This window comes from Mus musculus, chromosome 2 (assembly GCF_000001635.26).
Source record: "Mus musculus strain C57BL/6J chromosome 2, GRCm38.p6 C57BL/6J".
NCBI classification, from domain to species: Eukaryota; Metazoa; Chordata; class Mammalia; order Rodentia; family Muridae; genus Mus; species Mus musculus.
In genome coordinates this window covers 43,571,716-43,596,089 of record NC_000068.7, presented here as the reverse complement: position 1 = coordinate 43,596,089, position 24,374 = coordinate 43,571,716, and the positions used below count along the sequence as shown (strand labels likewise).

At 37.6% G+C, this 24,374-nt stretch overlaps 1 protein-coding gene across 6 annotated transcripts in view; it reads right to left on the bottom strand.

Moving 5' to 3' along the window:
* Kynu (kynureninase) overlaps positions 1 to 24,374 on the bottom strand; it is a 127,791-nt gene that overhangs the window by 86,959 nt on the left and 16,458 nt on the right. For all 6 annotated transcript variants that reach the window (XM_006498325.3, XM_011239179.3, XM_011239178.1 and 3 more), the window contains exons 3-4: positions 14,624 to 14,744; positions 6,619 to 6,701 (exon numbers count right to left, since the gene is read on the bottom strand). In XM_006498325.3, the coding sequence (XP_006498388.1) occupies positions 6,619 to 6,701; positions 14,624 to 14,744 (204 nt within the window). The remainder of the gene's footprint in view (positions 1 to 6,618; positions 6,702 to 14,623; positions 14,745 to 24,374) is intronic.

The following is a 24,374-nucleotide window of genomic DNA, read 5'->3' as shown; positions in this document are numbered from 1 at the left end:
ATAAGCTCAAGTGCATTGGTGATTTTTATGTATCCAAGGGAAGACTTAATAATAATACTGATAATATTCTCTAACACATCTATTTGTAGCATCTTGATAATATGACACAAATTATAAAGGAAAGTTACTCCAAGTTCCATGTTTTGTGGAATTGTTGGCTATATAAAAGATGTTTTATTAATAGTTTTTCTTTATACCCAAAATTGAAATTATTTTATATCTGAATAAATATGGCTGTTCACTGTCTCTTTCTCTTCCTGTTAATTCTACAGCTATCACTGCTATATTGTAATCCATTTTAAAGATTCTTATGCCAAACTAAAGACTATACTCTCAAGTAACTAGAAGAGTCAATAATGGCTAGAATAAGATATGTCTGTCTGCTCATGACATATGTAGATAGCTTAATAACTAATGAAAAGTAACTTTCTATACTTCACTGTTATTTTACTTCATGATAGTTAAGCCATATCACCTGGAGCCAATTTATGTTTCTTATGATACAATGTAAGGAAGAATAATAAAAGCTGTAATAGAGCTGGAAGCATGGCACAGTGATAGAGTGCTTGTCTTCTTATGCAAGGCCCTTGGTTCCATCTGAGAATACACACACACACACACACACACACACACACACACACACACACACATGGGGGGGGGGAAGGGGGAGGAGAGGGAGGGGTGGAAAGAAGAAGAAGCAGATGATGATGACGAAATTAGGATCTGAGAGAGAGCCAGATTTCCAAACAGTTCATGTTTAATTGGCACAGTAACATTTCCTGAAATAAATATAGTCTATTTTCCTGTTCTGTCTTGTTTGTTGGTTTTGTTGTTTTTTTTTATTATTATTTTATTTTTGATAAAACCAAAATCCTATAGTTAATTCATAAGACTACATACTCTACTACTGTGTTAGCAATTTCTCTTGTTTGTTGCTGATGCTAGTGACTGAATCCAGGGCCTGGATCTTGCTAGATCTGCACTTGCATTCTTGTCATTAAGTTCCCAAGTCCCTGTAACAATTTCCTCTAATTTCACACATTCCATTCCTGGGGGATGCTTCTTGAAACTTAGGAAGTTCTAAAGTCAAGTTTGTTAAGACTCAGTGAGACAACTCATAAGTCTCAGAAACTCTCTAATACTTAACAGATTCACAAAGCCTTTCTTACCCCCAAATTAATCGGTAGTAAGAATTACTAAGGAGAGCATACTTTTCAACCTGTTTAGCTACCTGCAAATTGTACAAATAGCTCCAAGGTTTCAGCTCCAAGGTTTGTGAGGTATTGCCCTCGCTGTGGTGTGCTATCTGTAATGTACCTGTCTTTGTGTCACTCATACTACTGTAAATTATCCCCAAAACTCATTAGGTCATCAAATTGGACTTTGATGGTATTATTACTTTTTCTTTTTGCACATAAATAGTTCTCTATTACATAAATTTTAAGAAATTTAAGGTATAGAATTTATTTAAATCATAAAACTAATCTTTTAGAATACTACTTAATTTACTTTTATGAAAATTGTTTATATTCTGTAAACAATAAAACAACATTAGAGATATTTCACTAGGCAAATGATGAATTACAGCACAAATCCATGTGCTTAAGTTGATAATTATGTTTTTATGTATGATTTGAAACTTTGGGAAATAATTTATACATTTTTATTGAGTTTTATGCATACAAAGTAGATTTTTTAATATTTCAAGAAATAATTATCTTTTATATGCATTTTTACATTGGGAACTGAAACATTTCTAAATTAATTAATACAAAATTCAATTTAAAAAGATGCAAAGAAAGAAAGAAATTTCTCATATGTTTGGCTCTGTACTCCAAGCTTTTGGTACAGAGTGCCCCAGCTCATCCCTCCTCCTAATGATAAAGTCTGTCATCCCAACAAGGTGTGACCTAGGTGAAATCAGAAGAAAGACCATGTGACCAGGAGGTTGGGACTTGTCATCTCATCTACCTACTGTTTAAGCCTGGACAAGACAGTGAGCCTCAGAGAACTCTGCTCTACAGGTTCTGAGTTGGAAAGCAAACCCAAGGTCTGAGGGCACGCATGAAAGGGCCTATGGACACTCCCACATGGTCCTGAATCTCCTGACTGCTGTGTTGTTCTTTAAAATGAGCTGGTCAGAATTTGGAAAGTGGTTTAACTCTAGGAAGTGGGTGTCAGAATTTAATGAAATGATTGTTAACACAGTTCAACATCAGAACTGGTTTCCAGTGTTAGAGACAGCTCAAATTGTGAATCACAAGGCACTGTATAGTATTTGCCAACTAGATAACATTTAACAAAGCAAAGGTCATTAATGCAGCGTCTTCAACTTTAAAAATCTTCAGGCCTTTGTTCTTTTCTAAACAAACTGACTACCTACAGTCCTTTTTTATTCCCCTTATTAGTAACAACGGAAGGTGACTGCTTTGAAATTTTTGCTACCTTTATGTGACATGCTTGTATTTATTGAGCAACAAAGCACTTGTACATCTAATGAGTTGCAATAGTCCTATAAAGTTTTAAATAGTCAAAGCAAAATTGTTTAGAGTTTATTGGCTTTATAAATAAAATCTCACTAAATAATATCATATTATGACTTCCCTGGCCTGTATATAAATAGACTAATTCCCCCTTTGAAGAAGATAAATACTGAATACAAAATAACAGGGTTAGAATGCAGTTGTTATCTGTAAAAAAAAAATACCTAGCATACACACACACACACACACACACACACACAGTGCACATCTAAGGAAACATACTCTCCTATTGAATTAATATAAACACACATTCCCAGGTTTTCCATTATTGTGTTAGTAATTTACAAAAATATGAATAGTATTCAAAAACCAAAACTTCATGGCTGCTCTATGAAACAACTCTTCAGTCCACTGCCACCTTTAATGCAGAGTATTTCTTTGTGAGTTCTCTCTTTTATCCTGCACTGGGATTTCTGACAGCTGTGTCAAGGGTGCTGCTCCTAGAGAACCTCCAGGACTTCAGGGGATGCTGCGCTTCTACCCTTCCTGAACTTGGATGCCCTTTGGTACCCTTGGTTATTGTGTTCCAGACACCAGATAGCACACACACCCGACAGCTTCTTATGAAGGTTTGTGTGCTGCTCAGAAGTGGCGATTGCACATTCCTGAACTCTTTCATAACAGCTATACTTTTGGTCTGTGGAGACACATTTGCTTATATTGTTCCTGTCATCTTTCAGAAGGGGTGGTATTTTTAGTACACACTAAATATTCAGATCCCATAATAAGGCCTCATTAAACCAATGTAAAATTTGCCCATTAGGAACTCAATAAAATTGGAAATTAATGTTACTTTTGCTTGCAATTTTTTGATTCAGAGTTTAAAGTTTTGTAATAGATAACATAGTAATGTGGCTTACAATGTAAAAGATGATAATTAAGCATGTGATATTGTTGACAGTAAGGTGATCCTAGTAAATTGTGTGGTGAGGAAGGTGAGTGTCCTGTTTGAACCTTGAGATTTAAAGCACAGAGAAGGTACACAGTCTTCAGGTGAGTTTTAACTGCCACTAAGAGCATGCTTACATTTATATGTTATGAATTAAGTGTGTCTTGCAAAGGCCATATGCTGAAGTCCTCATCCCCTGTGGTAATTAATGACTGAGGTCATAGGGGTAAGGTCTTAATCCCACTGGGTAAAAATGTGAAATTGGTTTTTGCAAGCCAGGAAGAGAGCCTGGTAGCATTTAGATCATGAGCTGTTGGCCTCAGCGAGAATATGGATCTTTGAAAACTGCCCAGTCTTTGTTTTGGCTGCCTGGGATGACTGACATGCATGCTGTTCCTCTTCCTGGGCCAGGTTTCCCCTGCTCCCAACCCTTCAGACTTCTCTTGCACTCTGATGTAAGAGGAGCCTGGAGCAGGCTGGAGGTCACATACAGGGGTAAGAGGAACTGGTCATGTGGATACTATATACAGCCTTTCACCAGGTCTCTCTTTTCTTTCTATCTTCATAATACTCCCCCACATGATTGACTTGGAAATTTCCAAACATTTGAAAGATAGTCACCAGAGTAATGCAAGGGTTGACATTTGTCTGTTTTTTCATTATTAGATTAAAATTTGGTTTATTGCACATTTGTTTCTACAAAAGCAAGTGTCTTTCTTCTACCAAACACTTTCATTTGTTTTGGCTTTCTATTTTTCCATTGAGAGTTTAGAAACTGTTTTCTAATGCCTTAAATAATTTGAGTGAGCATTCAGATAATATATATTTTCATACATATGTCTAGTACTCAGTCAACTAAACACTTAGTTCCTGTGGTAACCCAAGTCACACTGATGAGTTGTGGACTTCCTTGTGGTTCAGAGGTTTTTTGTATGCTAATTTTTGTTTTGCAGTCAGGATATAACCAGGAATCCTTTTTTGTCTTCATTTATTCCTCACTACAGCCTTGAGATGTTCAGCAAAGGATCAGAAATTATTTTTGAGTAAACATTTCATTTCCTTACATTTTATTGGTTTGCCATAGCCTTTCTGAGTACAAGTCTTACTTCTGCATTCCAATTCTGCCTGTTGTCCATGTAGATGAAATCTAGTGGTTTGCCCAGAAACAAATGAGACAAATATAAGAAAGTTTTATACTTCCTGATAAGGGGATGGGATTGTAGAAAACACTTGGAAACCAGGAATTATAATATTATAAATATATATCAAATATATTACTAAAATATATCAAATATTTTCATATAGCATACAAAAATTGAAAAAGTACAATGTACTCCAAATGTCACAGAAAATTTCAGTCAGTGCTGAATATTCAAGCCAATGAAATAATTTATTATCTAAAAGATCACTAATTCTATCAATAGGATACAAAATTTAATTTGGAAAACTCACTATGCCACGAACTAGCACCAGTTTTATTACAGTTAACGTTAAAGGGATGAATTCTTGGGCCATATTGCTGTTACAAAGTGCCTAAGGTGTGTTCCCAGCACCCATGTTGGATGACTCACAAGTGCCTAGAACTCCAATTCTAGGGGATTCAAAGGCCTGTTCTGGCCTCTGCTAGCACCTCTACTTATTTACACACACACACACACACACACACACACACACACACGAGAGAGAGAGAGAGAGAGAGAGAGAGAGAGAGAGAGAGAGAGAGAGAATGAGTTCTAGTCCTGTGTACCATACCAAGGCAAATTATAAAAGAAAGCAATGAATTGGTGTCTTGCTTACAGTTTCAGACAGTGAGTCCATGATCATTGTCAAAAAGATCATAGTGGTAGGCAGGCATGGTGCTCAAGCAGTAACTGAAAGTTTACATCCTGATGAACCAGCAGGATTTTAAGAGAGATGGGCCCTCAAAGCCTTACCCTGTGACACACCTCTTCCAAACTCTTCTAACAGGCCACACCTCCTAATCTTTCCTAAACAGTCCTCTAGTTAAGAATCAAACATTTAAATATATGAATAATATGGTCATTCTTATTGTAACACATACATACACACACACACACACACACACACACACACACACACTCACACACTCACACACTCAAAACAATAAAACATCAATAAAACATTGTTCATCTGTTCTTTAGTTAGTCAAGTTTAAGATGGGGGCCTTACTATGCAGTTTTGTTGGCCATAAACTCAGCATTGTCACACCTCATCCTTGGTTCCTTTACCTGTCTCAGTCTTAATTGAAATAAATCACCAAGATTTAAATTGAAACATTTCAGAGCCTTATGCTAAACTTATTAATGAAAATTAATGTTTATCATGTAATAGTAATACAGTCTTCATTTATATTTATATTTTAAAAGTGTATTAAAATTAATGAAATGTGCTTTTCCTCATAGAAGGTGATAATCAGGGATTTAAAAGTATATAAGAAGCTGAACATGTCTGTAATCCCTAAACGTAGGAGAACAAGGCAAATAGTCTTAGTATCCTGGGATAAAGAGGAAGATTTCCTTAAAAACAAGGAGTTACCAAGCGGGCCTGGGTACAACTTAGTGGAGGACACTAACCTATTTGCAGAGAGGGACTGGGGCTCATCCCCAGTACCACAAAATAGGGAATTAAGTAAACAAAGAAATAATTGAAAGAGCTAAAAATAGAAGATACTGGGAGCTGGAGAGATGGCTCAGCAGTTAAGAGCTCTGACTGCTCTTCCAGAGGTCCTGAGTTCAATTCCCAGCAACCACATGGTGGCTCTCAACCATCTGTAATGGGATCCTATGCACTCTTCTAGTGTGTCTGAAGACAGTTACAGTGTACTCATATAAATAAAAATAAATAAATATTATTTTTAAATGGCAGATATTTATTTTTATACCAAGTACATTGATATTCTATTCCACATTAAAATCTTTGGCTAATAATAATAACAATAAAAATAATTATATTATATATTATTATCTATTTATATGTTATTATATTATTATATATTATATACTTATATATTGTTATAATTATACATACATAATTATATATATATCACCATTATGGGTTAACTTAGAAATTAGAATGCTAGTCAATAAGATCTATTACTTTTCTTTGTAACTAAACTATATCTTCAGAATTCTTTTTGAGAAAGCATTCACTGTGCTTTGTACTTACCTACAATGTCCTTCATAAGGCTTACAATACTCTCATCCCCTACAATCCAAGGGCGTTTGCCTACATCATGGCCATAGGCTCCCCTGAAGATGAAAAGAGAAACAATCATTTCTTAGTTAAATGGTGGAATGTGTGTGTGTGTGTGTGTGAGAGAGAGAGAGAGAGAGAGAGAGAGAGAGAGAGAGAGAGAGATTTTTTTCCAATATTAACTGGTAAAATACTTTTATGTATACCAACTTAGTCTAGAGGTTAACATGTCCTCCTCAGGTTCCTGTATTGGAATATGTGTTCATAAGGTGGTGGCCCTGTTTTGGGAGGTAAAGGTCCTTTAAAAGCCTAGCTGAAGGGAGTGGGTAACTTGAGGGGTTGGGGTGGGGACAACGACATGAGGTTTGAAGGCCAGTCATATGTCTTTGTTTTCTAATCTCCTCAGACATGAGCGAACGGTCTCATATTCCCATTCCAGGAGCAGAAAGCTACCATCACTGTCACACATTCCCTACCCTGGTAGACTAGGCCCTCAAACGATGAATCAAAATTAATCTTCCTGCTTTAAGTTGATTCTTTGCAAGCTTTGGGCACACTGACAATGCAAGTAAACAATATACATACCTTTGCAATGTTGACATCGTAATATTAATATATAACATTTTAATCAAGTGACACCTGGTTATCATCTTTTTTTTTTCATTGCTTACATATTTTTACCATTGTTGATGGGAGATTATCCATGTACAACTTCACTCTTAAAAACATTTTCCACTCAAAACTACTATATTTTATTTATTTTAAAGTTTTCAAGGTTTTTAGACCACTCCACTTACATACTTGTAGCCTGCAAGTAGTAACTATACACCATTATATGTAATATTTTTGTTTTGGGAAGGCAAAATTTATTAAATGTGATAAGATATATATATAATGACTATACTTGTGAAAATATTTTATGCAAATAATAAAATTTAGTAACAATCATATTTTTCCCTCTTTTCTAGTGACTGACCTATCATATCACAGCTCAATTTTATTATTGCAGTAAATTTTTCTAGCAGATTTTGGGGAGGGTGTAGAAAATACAAAGGAATATTTCAGTACAAAGAAATTTCCATCATATAAGGAAAAATAATACGCATGGAAGTACAAAGGTAATTGAATCAAAGTGCTTAGAGGAGTATTTAGAGTGCTGTTTGTTACCTGTTCACGTCTTGCATAATTCTATAATGGATTAGTGTGAGTCTGACAACTTGTAGACTAGGAAATAAGGCTGGTGTATATACGTTTTTTTAATCTATGAGAAGTCAAGGTTTATCTACACCAATTGAAATTCTCATCTGGCCTGTGGTGAGCTGGGTTGCCTGCACATTTGATGCCGTGCTACCAAAAACACTTTCTGAATGTCTGACAGTTGGGTTTTATCATAAAGTATGAGTCAACTGCAGGTCTCTACTGGAGGGAACCACACTTATTGGAAGCTTACAGGGGCTAGTTTTCCACATCTGTAAAAGTAGATAAATAAGTAACAATATGTTCCTTACAGGGTTAGCAGGAAAAGTAAATGAGATAGCACATAAAAAAGATGGATGCCCAATATTCTTTTGCTGACTCATCTCTCCTAATGGAAATCTAATGCTTAACTGCCTTCACCAACATGTGGTACATAACAGGGATTTTTAAGCTAATATTTCCATTACCATATAAACTGAGATGAAGGAGAAGAACTTTTTGTGTGAATAAACATAGGCTGCTAAGAACTAGGAGGAAGAAAAGGGCAATTCAATTGCTAGTTATTATTATTCATATTATTATTAGATAGCCTGCAGCTTGCCTCTCTAGACTCCCAATATAAATGTTAAAGACAAAAATCATTATCATTAAATGGTAGTTAAAGGCAGATACTTGGATCCTTTTTTATTTTAATCACATAGAGCTCCCTGGCCTTTGCTGATAGCACAATATATCTTATTACATCTAGGTAGTAAAATTCTATGTTCTGCCTCAGAGAATTTATATCTCAGAATATTATGCCACCTACTTCTCACTCTAGTAGACACCATGGTAATAATCTTTAGGGATATGTTTCTCCCTGCAAGGCTTTTGGCATCTCCCTCTCTTTAAAATATTACACACTAAGGCTACTTCTTTATTTTGTCAGCCCACTAGCCTGGGGTAGTGAAATGTATTTAGAACATTTTATCCAAATAAACCCCAACTAAAGTGGCCTGTCATTAGGAAGAATTGATGTAGATTAAAGTGAAGTTATAAACATATGTGTTAGAATTAAGAAAGATATGAGATTGCTCTCATTCAAAGTTGCTTAAAATAAGCCCAGCACGGCTGCAATCGTTGACAAATGTTGAGAAAGGAATGTGAAGAGTTAACCCAATACCACAGCATTAATCATTGCCAGGAGTGGGGTGTTTTGTGAGGTAGCCACGAGCAATATTTGCTCATGAAATTAGATTTCAGGATGCAACATCTAATTAGGAAGTTAATAGAAGCTTGGATTCTCTTTAAAATAGGACCATATTTTACCCATCCTACAAAATGAGAAGAAGCCTTATTTTAGAAAGCTTTCCCAGTAAGTAAATCAATAAAGTTTCACAGCTTTTCCTAATGAAGCACAATTTTATCCATGACCCAATTGATGAATAGCTAACAATGGTTCTAAAATCTGTATTTCTTTTTATTCATGTGTTCCCTTGTATTTAAAAGAAGAAACTCATAGTTGAATAAAACTATTGTGGTGCTCTTCAGATGAGAACGTCTCGTCTCTGGCCTACTTCATCCCTCCACTGCCATAGGCACATGACCATGTAAATCATCCCATGTCAGCTAGGTGGAGTGCTCCTGAAGTATAAATCACCAGGACAGGTCTTCTTTAACTAATGATGCCTAAGCTGTCAGTCTTTTACAAAAGCCCCTGTAAAGGCACAAACACAGCAGGCAATATCAATCTAGCAGATTTGAGAATGCCGATGACTTAAATATCATGGTTCTAGGTTCTGTCTTTTGGATGTAAAATATGGTTCTCCACGTAAAATATATTCTTATAGCTAATGGATTTTCCTTGAATTCCTACTGAAGTTTATGATTATGATTACTAACTTATGTTACTTTCCTTTAAATAATGTAGACTATTATTAAATATTTAAAATAAAACATTCTCTCAAATCTTGTAAGCTGAGATCCTATCATTTATCACATCTCATGGGGTTGAAGAATGCTATTATTAATTACTATAGGATATTTCTTTTTTACTTTTGAGACAAAGTCTTGCACTACATCTAAAGGCATCTTCAAACACACAATTCTTGCTTCAACTTCCAGAGTGCTAGGATATTAGGTTTATGATATTATGTTCAAGATCATAGCAAAAAAGAAAAAAGAATAAAAGAAAGAAAGAAAGAAAGAAAGAAAGAAAGAAAGAAAAAAAGAAAGAAAAGAAAAGGAAAGAAAAGAAAAGAAAAAACAAAACCCACAAAACCCAAAAACTGTCAGCCATCAGAATAGGGAGTATAATGAATGGAAAAAGATATTTACTTGTTCTTATTCTTCTCCTTGGCTTCGCCTTAGTTAGAGGTCAGGAATCCCAAAGGAGTTCTCCTCCTGGTCTGGTTTCTGCTTGTCTCTTTTCGGGTAAATTAGCACCCTTGCCTGAAAGCTGTTATGAGGAACTGACTGACACTGAGAGGACCCCATGGGACTCACTGAGCAGGGCACCCCCTCTCAAGGCCTCATCCCACTTTCTCCTGTAAGGTCTTTAAAAGTCCCCAGAGTAGCAGGTGGATGACGTACTTGCTCTGCTGTGTAGCATCTTGACTCATCTTATTCCACACCCCCTACATTTAACATATACCTACAAGTCACCACTGTGCTCTGTGAATTTCATTATTTAAATTTGTGAGCATAAGTTCTGTGTGACCATGAGTTTCTGAGTCAAAGTCTATCTGGGGTGAGTGAGAAGGTGTCTCCCCGAATTCCAAGCCCCCACCCCCGTTTCTTAGCATCTCAATACTATTTATGGACATATTCTAATATAGCATGTGTAGAGACACTTGTATGCACATGTATTGCTATGCTATAGAAAAGTAACTGTGCAAGATTCCTGTCAAGGGATGATGAAAATGTGGGACCTGCATACCGGTTAATATTATTGATCTATAAAGAAAATGAAATTATGAAATTTCATAGTAAAATGATGGACCTGGAAATCATTCTACTGAATGAAATAATCCAGACTCAGAGTGAGAAACAATGCATATTCTCTATCATTTGAGACCATATGTGCACATAAGGGTGGATGTAGGTCATGAAACTAGAAATGGGACTCTATAGCACATAACGAATGTTTAAAAGATGGGACTAGGGTTCCATGCATACGATATGAAAGGTGAGACAGAATTACAATAAATGGAATGGTACAAGCCAGGGATGGGGCGAGGGACCAAGTAGAGGGGAAGACGAAAAACAAACATAAATTTTGTATAAAAATATCACATTGAAACTTATCACTTTATGTTGCAATTTTTTAAAAGGAAAAACAAGTTGTAGTTAATAGGTTTCTTTGATTGAGAATTTTCTATTGGTCAAATGATAGAGGCATAGAATCAACCTTGGAGCAAAAGTGGTTTTGAAGGATGCAGAAGAGTAACACTGAATCTGTTAAAGTTTATCACAATACTGGGAAGTTGCAAATCTAGGGTCAAATGGCAAAAATGGGAGATTAATATAGGAACCAAAACAATAGTCAGAAATGTAACAGAAAGGACGGACAGCCTACCACAATGCCACACTTTAAATGAAATCATGTTTAAATGGAAACATATGCAAAGGGAGCAAGTTTTAAAATAGAAATAATCTAAACTTGACTTAAGGGCTCCTTGAGGTAAGGCTGCCACAGACCCAAATTCAGAGGGACAAAGTCAGTTTTCTACTGTGCTTCCTGGAAGTTTTCAGCCAAGGATACTACTCACTGCTGATATTCTCTCGGGACTCTACCCTGCCAACAGCCAGGTAGTCTGCTAGCCCCCTCCTCTCTCTTACTCTTACTTTCTTGCCTCTTGCCCCCTTGCTCCCCCTTCTCCTCATACCCTTCCCCCCTCTCTCCACGTGGTCACTTCTCTACTCTCTACTTTTCTACTTCTCTACTCTCTCCTTCTCTCTGCCTTTCTCTGCCTCTGCTACCCTCTTAACTCCACTCCCCATGCCCTGAATAAACTCTGTTCTATACTATATGGTCGGTAGTGTGGTTTGTCTATCAGGGGGAAGGGATGCGTGAGCATGGGCCCGCTGAGGCACCCCCTTCCCCCACACGTCACCACACCCACATAGAATATATTCTTATATTTCTTTATCTTTTAATGATCACAACACTCATTAACTCTAACACAGTTGTGAAGGATCCCACAGAGCCTCCTGTGTGTACCTAGGAATCACTAAAGTTATCCCTCATGCCTCCTCTTTAGCTAGCCACTCCATTAAGAAAAGCTTTTTTTGTTTTTTTGTTTTTGCTTTTGTTATTTTTTTGTTTTTGTTTTTGTTTGTTTGTTTGTTTTTCTGTCTCCTCGAACAACCTGCTTCCTTTCAACAATCTCTCTGCTGTCAAAAAGTTTGCAGGTCATCTCATTATTAGGAGCTAAGTTGATGAGGGAAAAAAAAATCTTTCCAACAGAGTCTCATAGAGAAAATTCTATGAGTGGAGTTTCAAATTAAATATTTTTGAGAGAGAAAAGAAAAGACAAATAAAAACTGTTTGGGGATCAAAGATGTGCAGGCAAGGCAGGGCAGGGGAGGGAGGATGAGGACCGGAAGTGTAACTGCACATCTGAAACTCTGCTGCTATTTAGGAGCAAGCAGGGCCACAAGGTTGACAGGACCCCAGGGCTGAGGGGAAGAGGAAGTAGAGGGATCAAAGCAGGAAGAGGTGGCGCTCTTTGGCTTAGAAAAGGCCTTTAATTCAGTTTTCATCGCCTTCAGTCTTAAAGCACAGTCCTGTGTGAATCATTTGTTTAATGAGCATTGGGAGGACTTAACTAAGACTTGGGCTTTGTCTCCACTTACAAAGTAAAACATGAAAAGGGAGCGCAACAATGGCCGATGCTCTGGGAGACCAGAGCTTTCCTGAAACCTAATTGTAACATCTCAACAATCATCAAGGAGCCCTCGCTGGTTTGAGGTGTGATGCGGAATGAATGGAGCAGCAGGGCGGCATCTTTTAAATACCTAGAGCATAAAATGCAAAGCCTGGCCTCCGAAGTATTCAAGGGGGGAAGACACTTTCAAAAGTGCAAAATCATCCAATTTAACTCTGCTCTCCAACGTTAAGGACCGAAATGAATATCAACCATTTTTATTAACTGTGACCCTCATTTATTAAATACTAAAACCTGCTAGTCCAAAATGCTTCCAAATGTGATGTGTATTTTGAAACTTACACATAAAAGTCATGGAGATGAAATTACAACATGCTTAATAAATTATATAAGCTTTCATCATTCTTGCATTAATGTGAGAGCTCTCGTTCTCAACCATGAAAATTAGAACTTTGCAGTGTTGCCTAAGAGTGCTGGTAGCTGTTGTCGTGTGGCAGTGTGAAGTAAGCATACAGCTGCCAGTATGAAGGAGCACAGAAAAGGAGGAAAGGTCATGAAACGGAAGGTTTTATGAGTGCCAAATGGCCTGATTCAAAATTCGTATTTAATGTGGCTTCATCTTTCTGAAATGTTGTTTCCTGACCTTCAAGGGAGACTCATTTCCATAATGATTTTTATTTTCATATGATCAGAGGTGGAGCTCTTTAAAATACTTGTGGTTACAATTCAGAAATAAGACAAGAGATTCAAATATTTAACAAATATATCTAATTTCAGTTTTATAAGTAATTACTGTAGAGAGAGAGAAGATACATAAAACCAGATGATTTACCTAAGATCATGAAAGTCATGAAAATAGGGGTTTCTAAGTTGTCTACTCAAGGGGAATGTGTAGAGAGTCAAAAATGGGTCTCTGAACTTACACAGAAGTAGTAAGTTCTAAGAAGTTTTTTTAACTGATGAGATTGTTATTCACAATAAGCTATTATGATTGTTTAAAACTAAAAGATCTCAAGGTTCAAAAATGATAATTAGATGAGAGTCTCAGCTATCTTGAGTTCTTGAGTATATATCATAAACATACATCAAAATATCACACTCCAGGGGAGGGTATAAGGGACTTTCAGGATAGCATTTGAAATGTAAATGAAGAAAATATCTAATAAAAAAAGCTTCAAAAATATCACACTCATCAATATATGCAGCTGTCATGTGTTAATGAAAAGTTTTAAATGTTTAAAGAGATGTGTTCATAATACAGTGCCAGTAAGAGATAACGCCTGTCAGAGAAGGCGAGCTTATGGAAGATGAGGGCTCAGGAAGGGCGGGAGGAAGGATTGACCATTAGAAAACTATAACATAAATAAACGTAGAGACAGGAGGGAGAAGGTTTCTCAAGTAAGAATCCATATATGTCAAGCCTGGAAATATATGTCTCTTAACTGTCTACTCCTCAGGAGGAAACCGGAAGAGGTTAAATGCTAAGATCAGATAATACATACCACTCAGTAATCCATGATCATCAGTGTCACCCAGCCTATTATTATCTTAACAAGCCTGTATTTCCTATTTTTGATGGCATTCTTAACTTGGTCATGAATTCATCATTAAACACTCAAAATCATGAATTAACTTCTTTGCTGGACATTAAATGGCTACATTGAATTAGATGTAGAAAAGGAGATTACATATTTAAATATGTTGTTTTACTCTCTCGCTTTCATGAATTTGTCATTTGGACTTATTCTGATTGAAGATTATTTCATCAAAATATTTTAGTATTGGTAATTACTGTAAATAAGGTTTTCATTGTTCCTAATATGCTAGGGTGTAACTTGTCCAAATCAGACACATTTTGTAATTTTCAGAATTCTTCTGTCAGATGGAGTTACACCTTTTAACTTGGTACTTACATCTTGGCCCACTTATCTAGTTCTTCCTCCAGGTATGTCCTAACCATTTTCGGTTGAAGGCCAAGGGAATTTCCCAGGAAATAGATGGCATCATCATCCTCACTCACTAAAGATAGATCAACTGAAACAAGAAAATACAAAAAAAAAAGTGCTTGTTAAATTAATTAACATTCTCCCAGTTGTCATTGTTAATCCAGCGTTATTAACATAATTTACAAGAGGAAGGGTAATAAATAACTTGCAGTTACTCCCACAGAAGCCTCAGGCTCTGAACAGTATTTGACCTTTTGTATTTTACATGGAGGCATAACTTAAACCCACAGAGGTGACATGGCGATCTCACGCAGTTACTATGCTACAGAAAGAAATAGGAATTAGCAGCCACTTCCAATCACAAATAGCCAAGGGCTATATAGGAAGACTTAAAATGGTTTATATGAAATATGATAGCCTATCTAATTGTGTTAGTTAACCAGAATTTAGGCAAACCACCCTCTGAATTAATATCATGGAGATATTTAGAATTTAAACAATGTAATGCTATTGGAGTTATGTATCTCATGATGTGATTTTATATACACATGTATAGTTCAACAAAAGATGGTCTCTAGATCTTTTGCTCTTTCAGATACATCAGAACATTGCTGTGTTCTCCATTTTAACTCTTACTTAGCCTTGACTTCAGCAAATAAGCAAACAATTTTCATGTTTAAAACTGTGGAGAAAAGAATACATTATTAATCATGGCTATAAAGTACTAAACTTTCTCTTGATTCTCAGAGGAAAAGGACCAAAATTCTTGATAATATTTTACTCATATCATGGAGTCTTTATGTATGCTGCTAAGTTTTAGGGATGGTTTTGAGGCAACCCAAATGCGTCATTGTGATCAACCACCTCACTTTCTTGGAACATCTTTTGTACCTGACACAATACAACAGCTGTTAATGTTACTGATGAGACATTTAAGCTGTCACTTGTTGGTAGGTGAGTGGGGACAGTTCAGAACTCTGGATGTAGCAGGATATTACTGGTCACTTTTAATCAACATATAGAGAGAAATATGACAAACAGAAATAATGGAAATGTTAGTAAAGCTTAGAGTGCTCCTAGAAAAGAGCAGACAAAAGATGGAGCCACAGGAAGTATTATAGAGATTAGCATCATTAAAATGAAGGCTGGAATATTAGAGAGATGCCTTGAAGAAATCAGCAAGGCACAGTGTGGCCTCATTTGGAAGACTTTTCCTTGAGAGATCACTGTTCACATTGGGTAGCCTAGGAAAATGTTTCTCCAGGATCAGGTACTCTAAGTAATTCTAGCCATGGTTTAAAGGTGTGTGTGTGGGGGGAGGGGGGGGGGAGGCGTTGCAAGGGAACCTAGTGTTCCAGCTGGAGATGACTTTGGTATTATCCAGGAGCTGCTGGTTTTGCAGGCATGGAAAATGCAAGAATTAGAGTTATGTAGGCTTCCATTTGACTTTTAAAGTAAAACCTAGGAGGCTGGGCAATGTATAAGAGAGCTGGGATCTCTGTGGGAAGTCTTTGACAAAGCCACTTTTGATGTTAAGGACATAATGGAGACCCCAGGAAGTTAGAGATACCAGAAGAGTAGAATGTTCGCCAAGAAAAGCTGTTTTTGGATCCTACTGAGACAGATGCCAAGGGGAGTGTAGCTTGCAGGTGGTGCTGTCTGTAGGGATGAGGCCACCCAGGCTCTTGGGGGTTTTACAATATGGCACTACTTGTCCTAAACACAGGATGTGAAATTACAAACCCATCTTGGAGGGGGGTTGAAGAGGGTTATCTAACTATGTAGTCTAATTGGGCTTAAAATTCCAATTCTCCTGCGTCAACTTCTAAAGTGTGGGAATTACAGATGTGCACAGCCTTGTCTCCCAAGAATTATGTTTTTTTGTAATACTTCCTCTGCTGAGCTTTGATCATTTGTTGGTCCATCCCTCCTCTCTATACCACAGCACTTTTTCCCTCTCACAGTAGAATATTCCTTCTGTACTGTTGTGTCTTAAAGGAACACAGCCTCCTTTTTTCATTTTACCAGAGTTCACTGCTGAGAGTTTGCCTTTAGTGTCAGGAGACTTTGAACTTTAGAACAATGCTGTAACTGTGGAGTCTGAAAACTCCTAGAGGCAGACTAAATGCATCCTGCCTTATGAGGTAGACATGTGTCTTGGAGGCCAGTAGTAGAATTGTAAGGTTCGTGTTGGGCATGTTCCTGTGCTCATTGAAGCCATTGACCCTGGCTAGTGGTGCTATTGTGGAAAGTTGTAGGGACTTTAAAAACTGGATCTTAGTTTAAGAAAGTAGTAACTGGGCCATGTATTGAGGCTATACATCCTTCCAACCTCTCACTTTTTCCTTGTGTGCTTCCTGCCATCATTAGGTCAGCACATTTATTTCTTCAAGTGGTTGACTGTGAACTGAAATCGTTTTAAATGTGTCCTTAAAATGAAATATTCACTTCTCAGCTATTTCATCACTATGAGGAAAACTTCTAAGTTGTGTAACTTTAGGCATTAAAAAGGCACCTCTCCTGAATGTGTTTGGGGACTGGGTAGAAAATTGATGGGAGAAAGAAAGGGTGTGTTGTCACTGAAGCTGATGACCTGTGTTTCCAAGACAAGGGTAAACAGGAAAGAAGAGTTTCTTACAGAAAAAAAAAAAGGAGTTCTTAGGACTCTGAGGGGTTTCACAAAGCTTGTAGACCCACAGGAGGAGGGAAAGGAAATTCCAAATGAAGGTGGCAGATTGGTTATCAAGTCATGTGCTAGTGAATTTGATCCTGCTTTAAAAATGAAATTATATTCGTTCCTATAATTTGACCATAAGTGTTCATGTGAATAACTTTTGAATTGTACAAAATATAATAACCTTCTTCCTCAAATTGAACTAACTTCCATCCTTCCTTGTTTTTGTCCTGGAAACTGAATCCAAGGCCTTGAGTGAGCTAGACGAGCTCTTTAGTACCTAGGAATACTTGGAACATGAACTTCCATTCCTTAAATCTAATTTAGTTTGCAGTCACATTGTACAGAAAAAAATCATAAATGAATTTCATTTTATTTTTATCACATTGCTGCCCTTTGAACAAATTTCATCAGTGAGTCATTTATTCACCTAGATGATATTTCCTGCAGGTTCCACCCTCATAATATTACAATGTTCTCTCTCTCTCTCTTTCTTTCTCTCTCCATTTTCTTAATATTTCCAGAAAGATTTATTTCCTTGGGGAAAGAGGGCATAAAATCTGCAATTTGAGGTGGGTTGAGACATGAGTTGAAGAATGAATATATCCATAGTCACACATACCTTACTGTACACAACCTCATAGGAACTTACTGTGAGGAGCAGCCCCTGTGATAGCTGTGAAGGATGTTGCATCAATGCGTATCAACGAAATACTTTTATGGGTGTTCAGAGAGTCTTCAGACAGCGGTTATATAGGATTCCTCATGCACATTAAAGTTCATGGCCATACAAACCAAAGATAATCTCTCTTTTCCTTTCCATTCTAATCCTTGCTATTTGTCATAGCACAGCTATTCTTTCCATATTAAATGAGCAGAAAGAAAGGTGGGTTCAATATAGAATTCTGATGTTACAGGATATTTTTGCATTTCCTAGGTGTCTAGAGGTTATTTTGATTTTATCCAAGCCAGATGCCCTTGGTTAGAACATTAGGTGCTGGTACTCAAGTCAGCTATGGCTAATTGGTTATCATCCTCAAGACTGCCGTGTTAATTATTACTGATGTCACAGCAATCATTTTTAATAATTATATTCTCTTACATTATAGTTGGTGTTCAAGTCTAGAACCTTTTAAATATACTTATATTTTTCATATTCTATATTTATATATTAATATATTATATATTTTCATTTTCATACAATTAGAAGTCCTCAGTGCCACTTCAGATAAATGGCTTGCTTTCACTTTGTTGATGCCAGACTCCATCAAGCTTACTTAATTGTGGGTGGGTGCAACTGAATTTCAGTCTAGGTCCAGGGACCTAGTTTAAAGCAATGACCCTTATAATTATTTAACGATTCCAGGTAGCAGAGAAAGACAAATACTACATATTCTTTCTTATAGATGATGAAGAAAATCCAACTTGATTGTCTAATAGTGACTGCTAAAGGCTAAGGAACATGGGAATTAGGTGCTTGGAGGCAAATCAGAGAACAAGTACCAAAACCCAGTTAAACTAACTGGAGGAGTAAACTCTGGTATCTCACTGCACAATGGGTGGGTGGAAAGTCTGCTAATTCAGGTTGGAACACACCGTAACTGGAGAGCCTCTGAGCTCAGCACATTGTGGAAGACTCTCAATCATTTGCTCTGCTCCTTCTCTGACTTTGTCCGGAGACGTCAAAACCCCCTTAGTATGTAGCCTTAGTTTGATTACAGAATCAATTTCTTTTCTCTTATCACCTGAGTTTCCTGAAATGCTTTCCGATGCTAATGAGGCGCTCCAGGTACCTTAAGCCCCCAGCCAATGACCTTTGCCCATTCTGGATGATCCTATCCTCAAAACTTTATTAATTCACCCTAAGTAAAGTTGATCTGTCTACTGACTGCTGGTCCAGTTGAGAGGCCATTCATCATATGTACTCACAGGGCTTTTGTACACACACACACACCCACCCCCCACCCCACCCCACCCACACACTCCCCCAATCGCTATCTACGTTTCCAGTGCCCTCTTGGATTGTGTCAGCCAATGATCCACAAGTGTAGGGAGACCCACTGATGGGGAGAACATAGATTATAATTGTTCAGCATTTTCTGAAGAAGTAGGAGAAAGGAGCTTGACAGCTTCAAACATAAAGCTCTGACAAGGAAGGATCAGTACATGCTATATGCACATATCAAAAATAAAATAAAACTTCAGCATCATCTTGGACGTGAAGTCTCAAGTTTGACCTAAATTTAGGAAAAACAAAGTGTGACTTGTTTTACTGTTACTGATGTTGCTTCTAATTCCTCTGCTTGAGGGGAAAATGGCAATAGAAACAAGATGAAGCCCAGCCACAAAGTACAGAAACAAGAGCAAATCTTACTTACATTGGCTTGGTGCATCTGTGTAAGTTCTTCTTGTGAGGTAGTTCCTATATTTCAGAAACTTTTCTCCACAAAGGCCACCAGACCCTTAGTTACTATTCCTTCAGCTGACATTTCACATCTGCAGCTACTGCCTCTCACATCGGGTGGCAAAGGACAAATCTAGACCTTCTGTTGAGGTTACTGAATCCGACAGGTGGATTTCCCAAGTGGTGCTCTTTGGAGTGACTTACAGTCTGGCAGGTTTTACTGGGTTGATTTAGCTCAAAGGAAGTACACCCCTTTAGTCGTCATAGGCATACTGATGAAGCTATTTTAGTCTAATATTTTTAAGTAGAGTTTTATGTCTTCTACATGTATGAGTTTTTTATTATACTGCTTTCTACATACACCAAATGTGTGCATTATATGTTTAGACCATTCACTTAGTAATATAATTTGCTCATACAGGCTTTTAATTGAAAATACATTACATATCAGTTACAGGTATATTGTGATCCAAAGAGATATACTACTAATTTTTAAAACATGTAAGTACATTTAATGCTTATATATAAAATTATTTCTATATACTTATATGGTTGCTTTTGTTTAAAGTGAATATGTATGCCCCTTTCATGAAATGATGACTCTAAAAATGCTGTAATGAAAAGCAATTCTTCATGTGTTTCCTTGGGTTCACTTTCCTTGGGTCCATCATTTAAAAAGAAAATCCAATGTGGAAGGGGAGGTTCTGATAGTAACATCCTGTTCCCCAATTGGTTCTTGATTTGTCAGTAAAGACGGCCAGGGGCTAATTGCTGGCTAGAAGTACAGGTAGGACTTCTGGATCCCAGGAGGAAGAGGCAGACCCAGGGAAGGAGAGAAGGCTTTTCTGCCATGCTTTGGAGGAAGAGGAACACAGCAACCATGTTAGGTCTTGGGGAGAGCTGTGGTCTGTGGCTTCTGCTACAGGTAGGTGGCCAAGGATGTTTGGGGGGGGGTGGCTAGGTGGGACTAGCCACTAAGTTTAGGGCAAATGGAGAGACGAAGATAATAAATTGGTAAGGTCACACTTTTCCAGGCAGGAGAGATATGCCCCCAGTAATTGTGCCAAGAAGGCAAGTTGTAAAGGAATTAAATGTGTGTGTCTTTTATCTGAGGATTTAAGGGTCTCAGAGAAGCTGGTGGTGCAGGTAAACAAAAGGGAAGCCGGGAGGGACTAGTAGTGTAGCAACCCGGGCAAAGACAGTAGCATGTGACACCAGTGTCTATTTAACTTTTTCCTATAGAGTGCTTCTGTAGTAAGCATTAAAAAAAAATCACTTTACAAATTATCCAGGCTTCCTTTGGGATGTCTTTCACTCAACCTGATTCACAAAAATAACAAAAAGGAAACAAACAAACAAAACTCTGAGATTCCTGGAGATTAATGGAATTACGAAAGTCACAGAGAGTACTTTACTTTCTACTTAAAGTGACATGTAATTATAGGAATATAAGACGTGAGGAACCCCATTTAAAATGTCTTAATATTCCACAATAAAACCCTTGAGAACAAAGTCTTCCCACGCATCCCATTGTAAAATGCATATTGTTCAGTATATTACAGTAAATAATTGGCTCATGTTAGGATCCAGGAGGAAGGTTCAGCCCAGGTGTCTCAAAATGAAAAAGGCAACAGTCCCGATACAATTTAACAGAGCAGATACACAAACAGAACCAATAACAGTCTTATTTTGAGCATCCTACAGAAGTTTCAAGAAGAAAACATGACTTAGCCTTCTTACTAACATGGCTCTCCTTACTTTATGTTTGTTTTTATTCATGTGTCTGTGTGTCTGCCAAGTATGTGCAGACAGATGCCAAGCATCTGCCCACAGAGGCCAGAAAAAGCATCAGATGCCTTGGTGATGGAATTACGGGAGGCAAGTAGCTGCCTGATGTGGATGCTGGGGACCAAACTCAGGTCCTCTTGAGGAGCAGCAAGTGCTGCCAATCTCTAAGCCATCTGTCTAGCTGATCATCACCAATGTGTACAAAACAATGTTTTTGAAAATAAAATGGCTGGGCAGTGGTGGAGCACGCCTTTAATCTCAGCACTTTGGAGGCAGAGGCAGGTGGATTTCTGAATTCGAGGTCAGCCTGTTCTACAAAGTGAGTTCCAGGACAGCCAGGGCTATACAGAGAAACCCTGTCTTGAAAAACCAAAAAAAAAAAAAACAAAAAAGAGAGAGAGAGAGAGAAATGATTCTATAATGTATTCATATGTTAGTGACTGAGCTCACTGGGTGCCTAGTGTGAACTTAGCATGTCTGAGCCACAGGCTTTCTTGTAGTCTACACATCAGCATTTAGAGGCAATTGCACTCAGTTAGTTTCAGAAAGGTAAAACAGTAACATTTATTTCCATGCAATTGATGTCTGTTATTAAAATAATTTAGGATAAAAGACTAGCATTCTTTTATTGTTTTGCAGGACGTGTTCTTTTTAAAAAATATTGTCCAGGCTTGACTTTTTTTTTTTTTCTGTGAATGAGAGAACTCACCACTTAGTGCTTCAGAGATGTCAAAGTACAGAGTGACACAAAAAAGCCAAGCTGTCAAAGCTGAGGTCCTGACTTGGGGAACACTCTGGTCCCAAAGCTGCTTTGACAACATTGTCTCAGGACAGATTGCTGTGATCAGCTGTAGAGCACTTTATGCTAATGTTTTAGCCTGAAGGCATGTGGGGGGAGGATGAAAGACAATGAAATACCTCAGTGAGATGTAACTCCAAAAAATACATTATTTGCTTTGAAAGAATTCATAGGTGACATGTCTTTCCCCATATGCGTATATAAAGACAGGACACCATTTGGTTCACAAAGCTTTGCATGGCAGTGTGTTATAAAGTTCCAGGGTAATATCAATCCGATTATGAAGGCAGACATGTGGGTGATCACCATTACAATCTTAAGCCTTTGTGTCCCTTCCCTATAGAACATACAGTGAGACTGCTGTGAGCAAATGAAGATGAATTTTAGATCATTGCCCTCACTGCTGCCCAGTGTTACTGGGCTGTCATAGGAACACATCTTCCTTCTCACATCCTCTTAGTTTCCTGACTGTTGACATGAGCCTCGGAGTACCCTCTATCAGTGCTAGGCAGCTTACTCAGGAGCTTAAGAAAAGGGTGTAGAAAGAGAGCTTAATTCTGGCCTAGTTTTGCCAATATCCCATAAATCCCAGTTGCAACCTTCTGTGGAACAACTTTTTTTTTTTTTTTTTAAATGTCCCTTGGCTCCTACAGTGAGAGGGGTCCAGAAGCTTGTGTGGTAGAAGGCTACTTGACCCTTCCTCCTTGCCTCCCAGGTGGGTTCTGGAAACCAGAGGACTATGACTTGTTCCCATGTCTATCTGCTAGCACCTGGATGACTCTAGTGTCAGGAACTTTGGTACTGAACTTGTTCCTAACCTTTTGCTCTCTCTCCAACAACTATCCAATAAACCTATGCATGTGGCTCTTTCCTGCTTCTATTCAGGCTCCTCCCTGATTCTCTATCCAGGAGTATAAGTGTGACCCATTCTGCTGGGAATCTTGACCTGAAGTTTTGTCTTATCACTGGGACAGGATAACTGTTTGTTTAAGAAGCAGGAAAATCCTTTTGTATTTACTTTTATTTTTGTCTAAATTGAGAATTTATTTCCATGTCTAAGGATGGGGAAAGAAAAAAGTATGGGGAGCAAGAATAGGAAAGGGGAAGAAAATAAACAAATATTTTCTGTTATTCTGTTCTTCAGAGACACACAATGTTTTTACAAGTTAGTAGACATAAAATGGTTGCTGGTGTATTACAATCACTAGGTGAAAACACAGATGGCCCAGCTGTGCCTGTTTCCTCCACATTTTGATTATTCGGATGCCCTTAATACCAGGCAGAGCTAGGCATGCGATCTGAATTTGTTGGATGTGAACTGCCTAACTGTAACATTGTTCCAGTCTTAATAATTGTGATACTAAAGCAACTGTCTTGTTATTACTGTTGGCAATACTGAACTGCATTTCAGAAGTCTTTAATACCACTTAGCTGGGACTTGTGCATATGTCTGTAAATCTGAGATCCCGGTCCTCTTAAGAATCTGGTCAAAACTTTAGTTGAAGATGAAGCTATCTCAGGAACAAAGCCATTGCCCAACAGAGAAGGGACGGATTTCTTTCCTTCCATTATCTAGTACATTAAATTCTGCAGTTCAAACTTCCTAAGGAGTCGGTCTGGGTCTGTTCCTGGTCATAAAATAAAAGAGAGAGTGCTAACATACTCTGCCTTAAAATGTTTTAAGATAAAGCTCATTCTTTTATATTCAGTTCAGGTCTGATGAGTATTCACTTTCCTTTGAACTTCGGAACACTTGCTTGTATTTTGTACTTAGGTAGCAGTCAGACACAACTTGACATGGAGAAGCCTGTCATGAAGCCTGACATTGGAGTGTATGGTGCTATGTCTAGTGGCCAATAATGACTTTGGAGAAGTGACAGTGGAGGCACGAACCAATTCACCTTAACAGGAGTAAGCATCATTCACAGTTTTTCAACTTTCAAATGCATTTACAATTTCGGATGCTTTCAATTTGTGATAAGCTTATTGGAATCTAACTTCTTATTTAAGGGCAGTCTGTAGATTAGGCTAAAATACCAGAACTGGAAATACA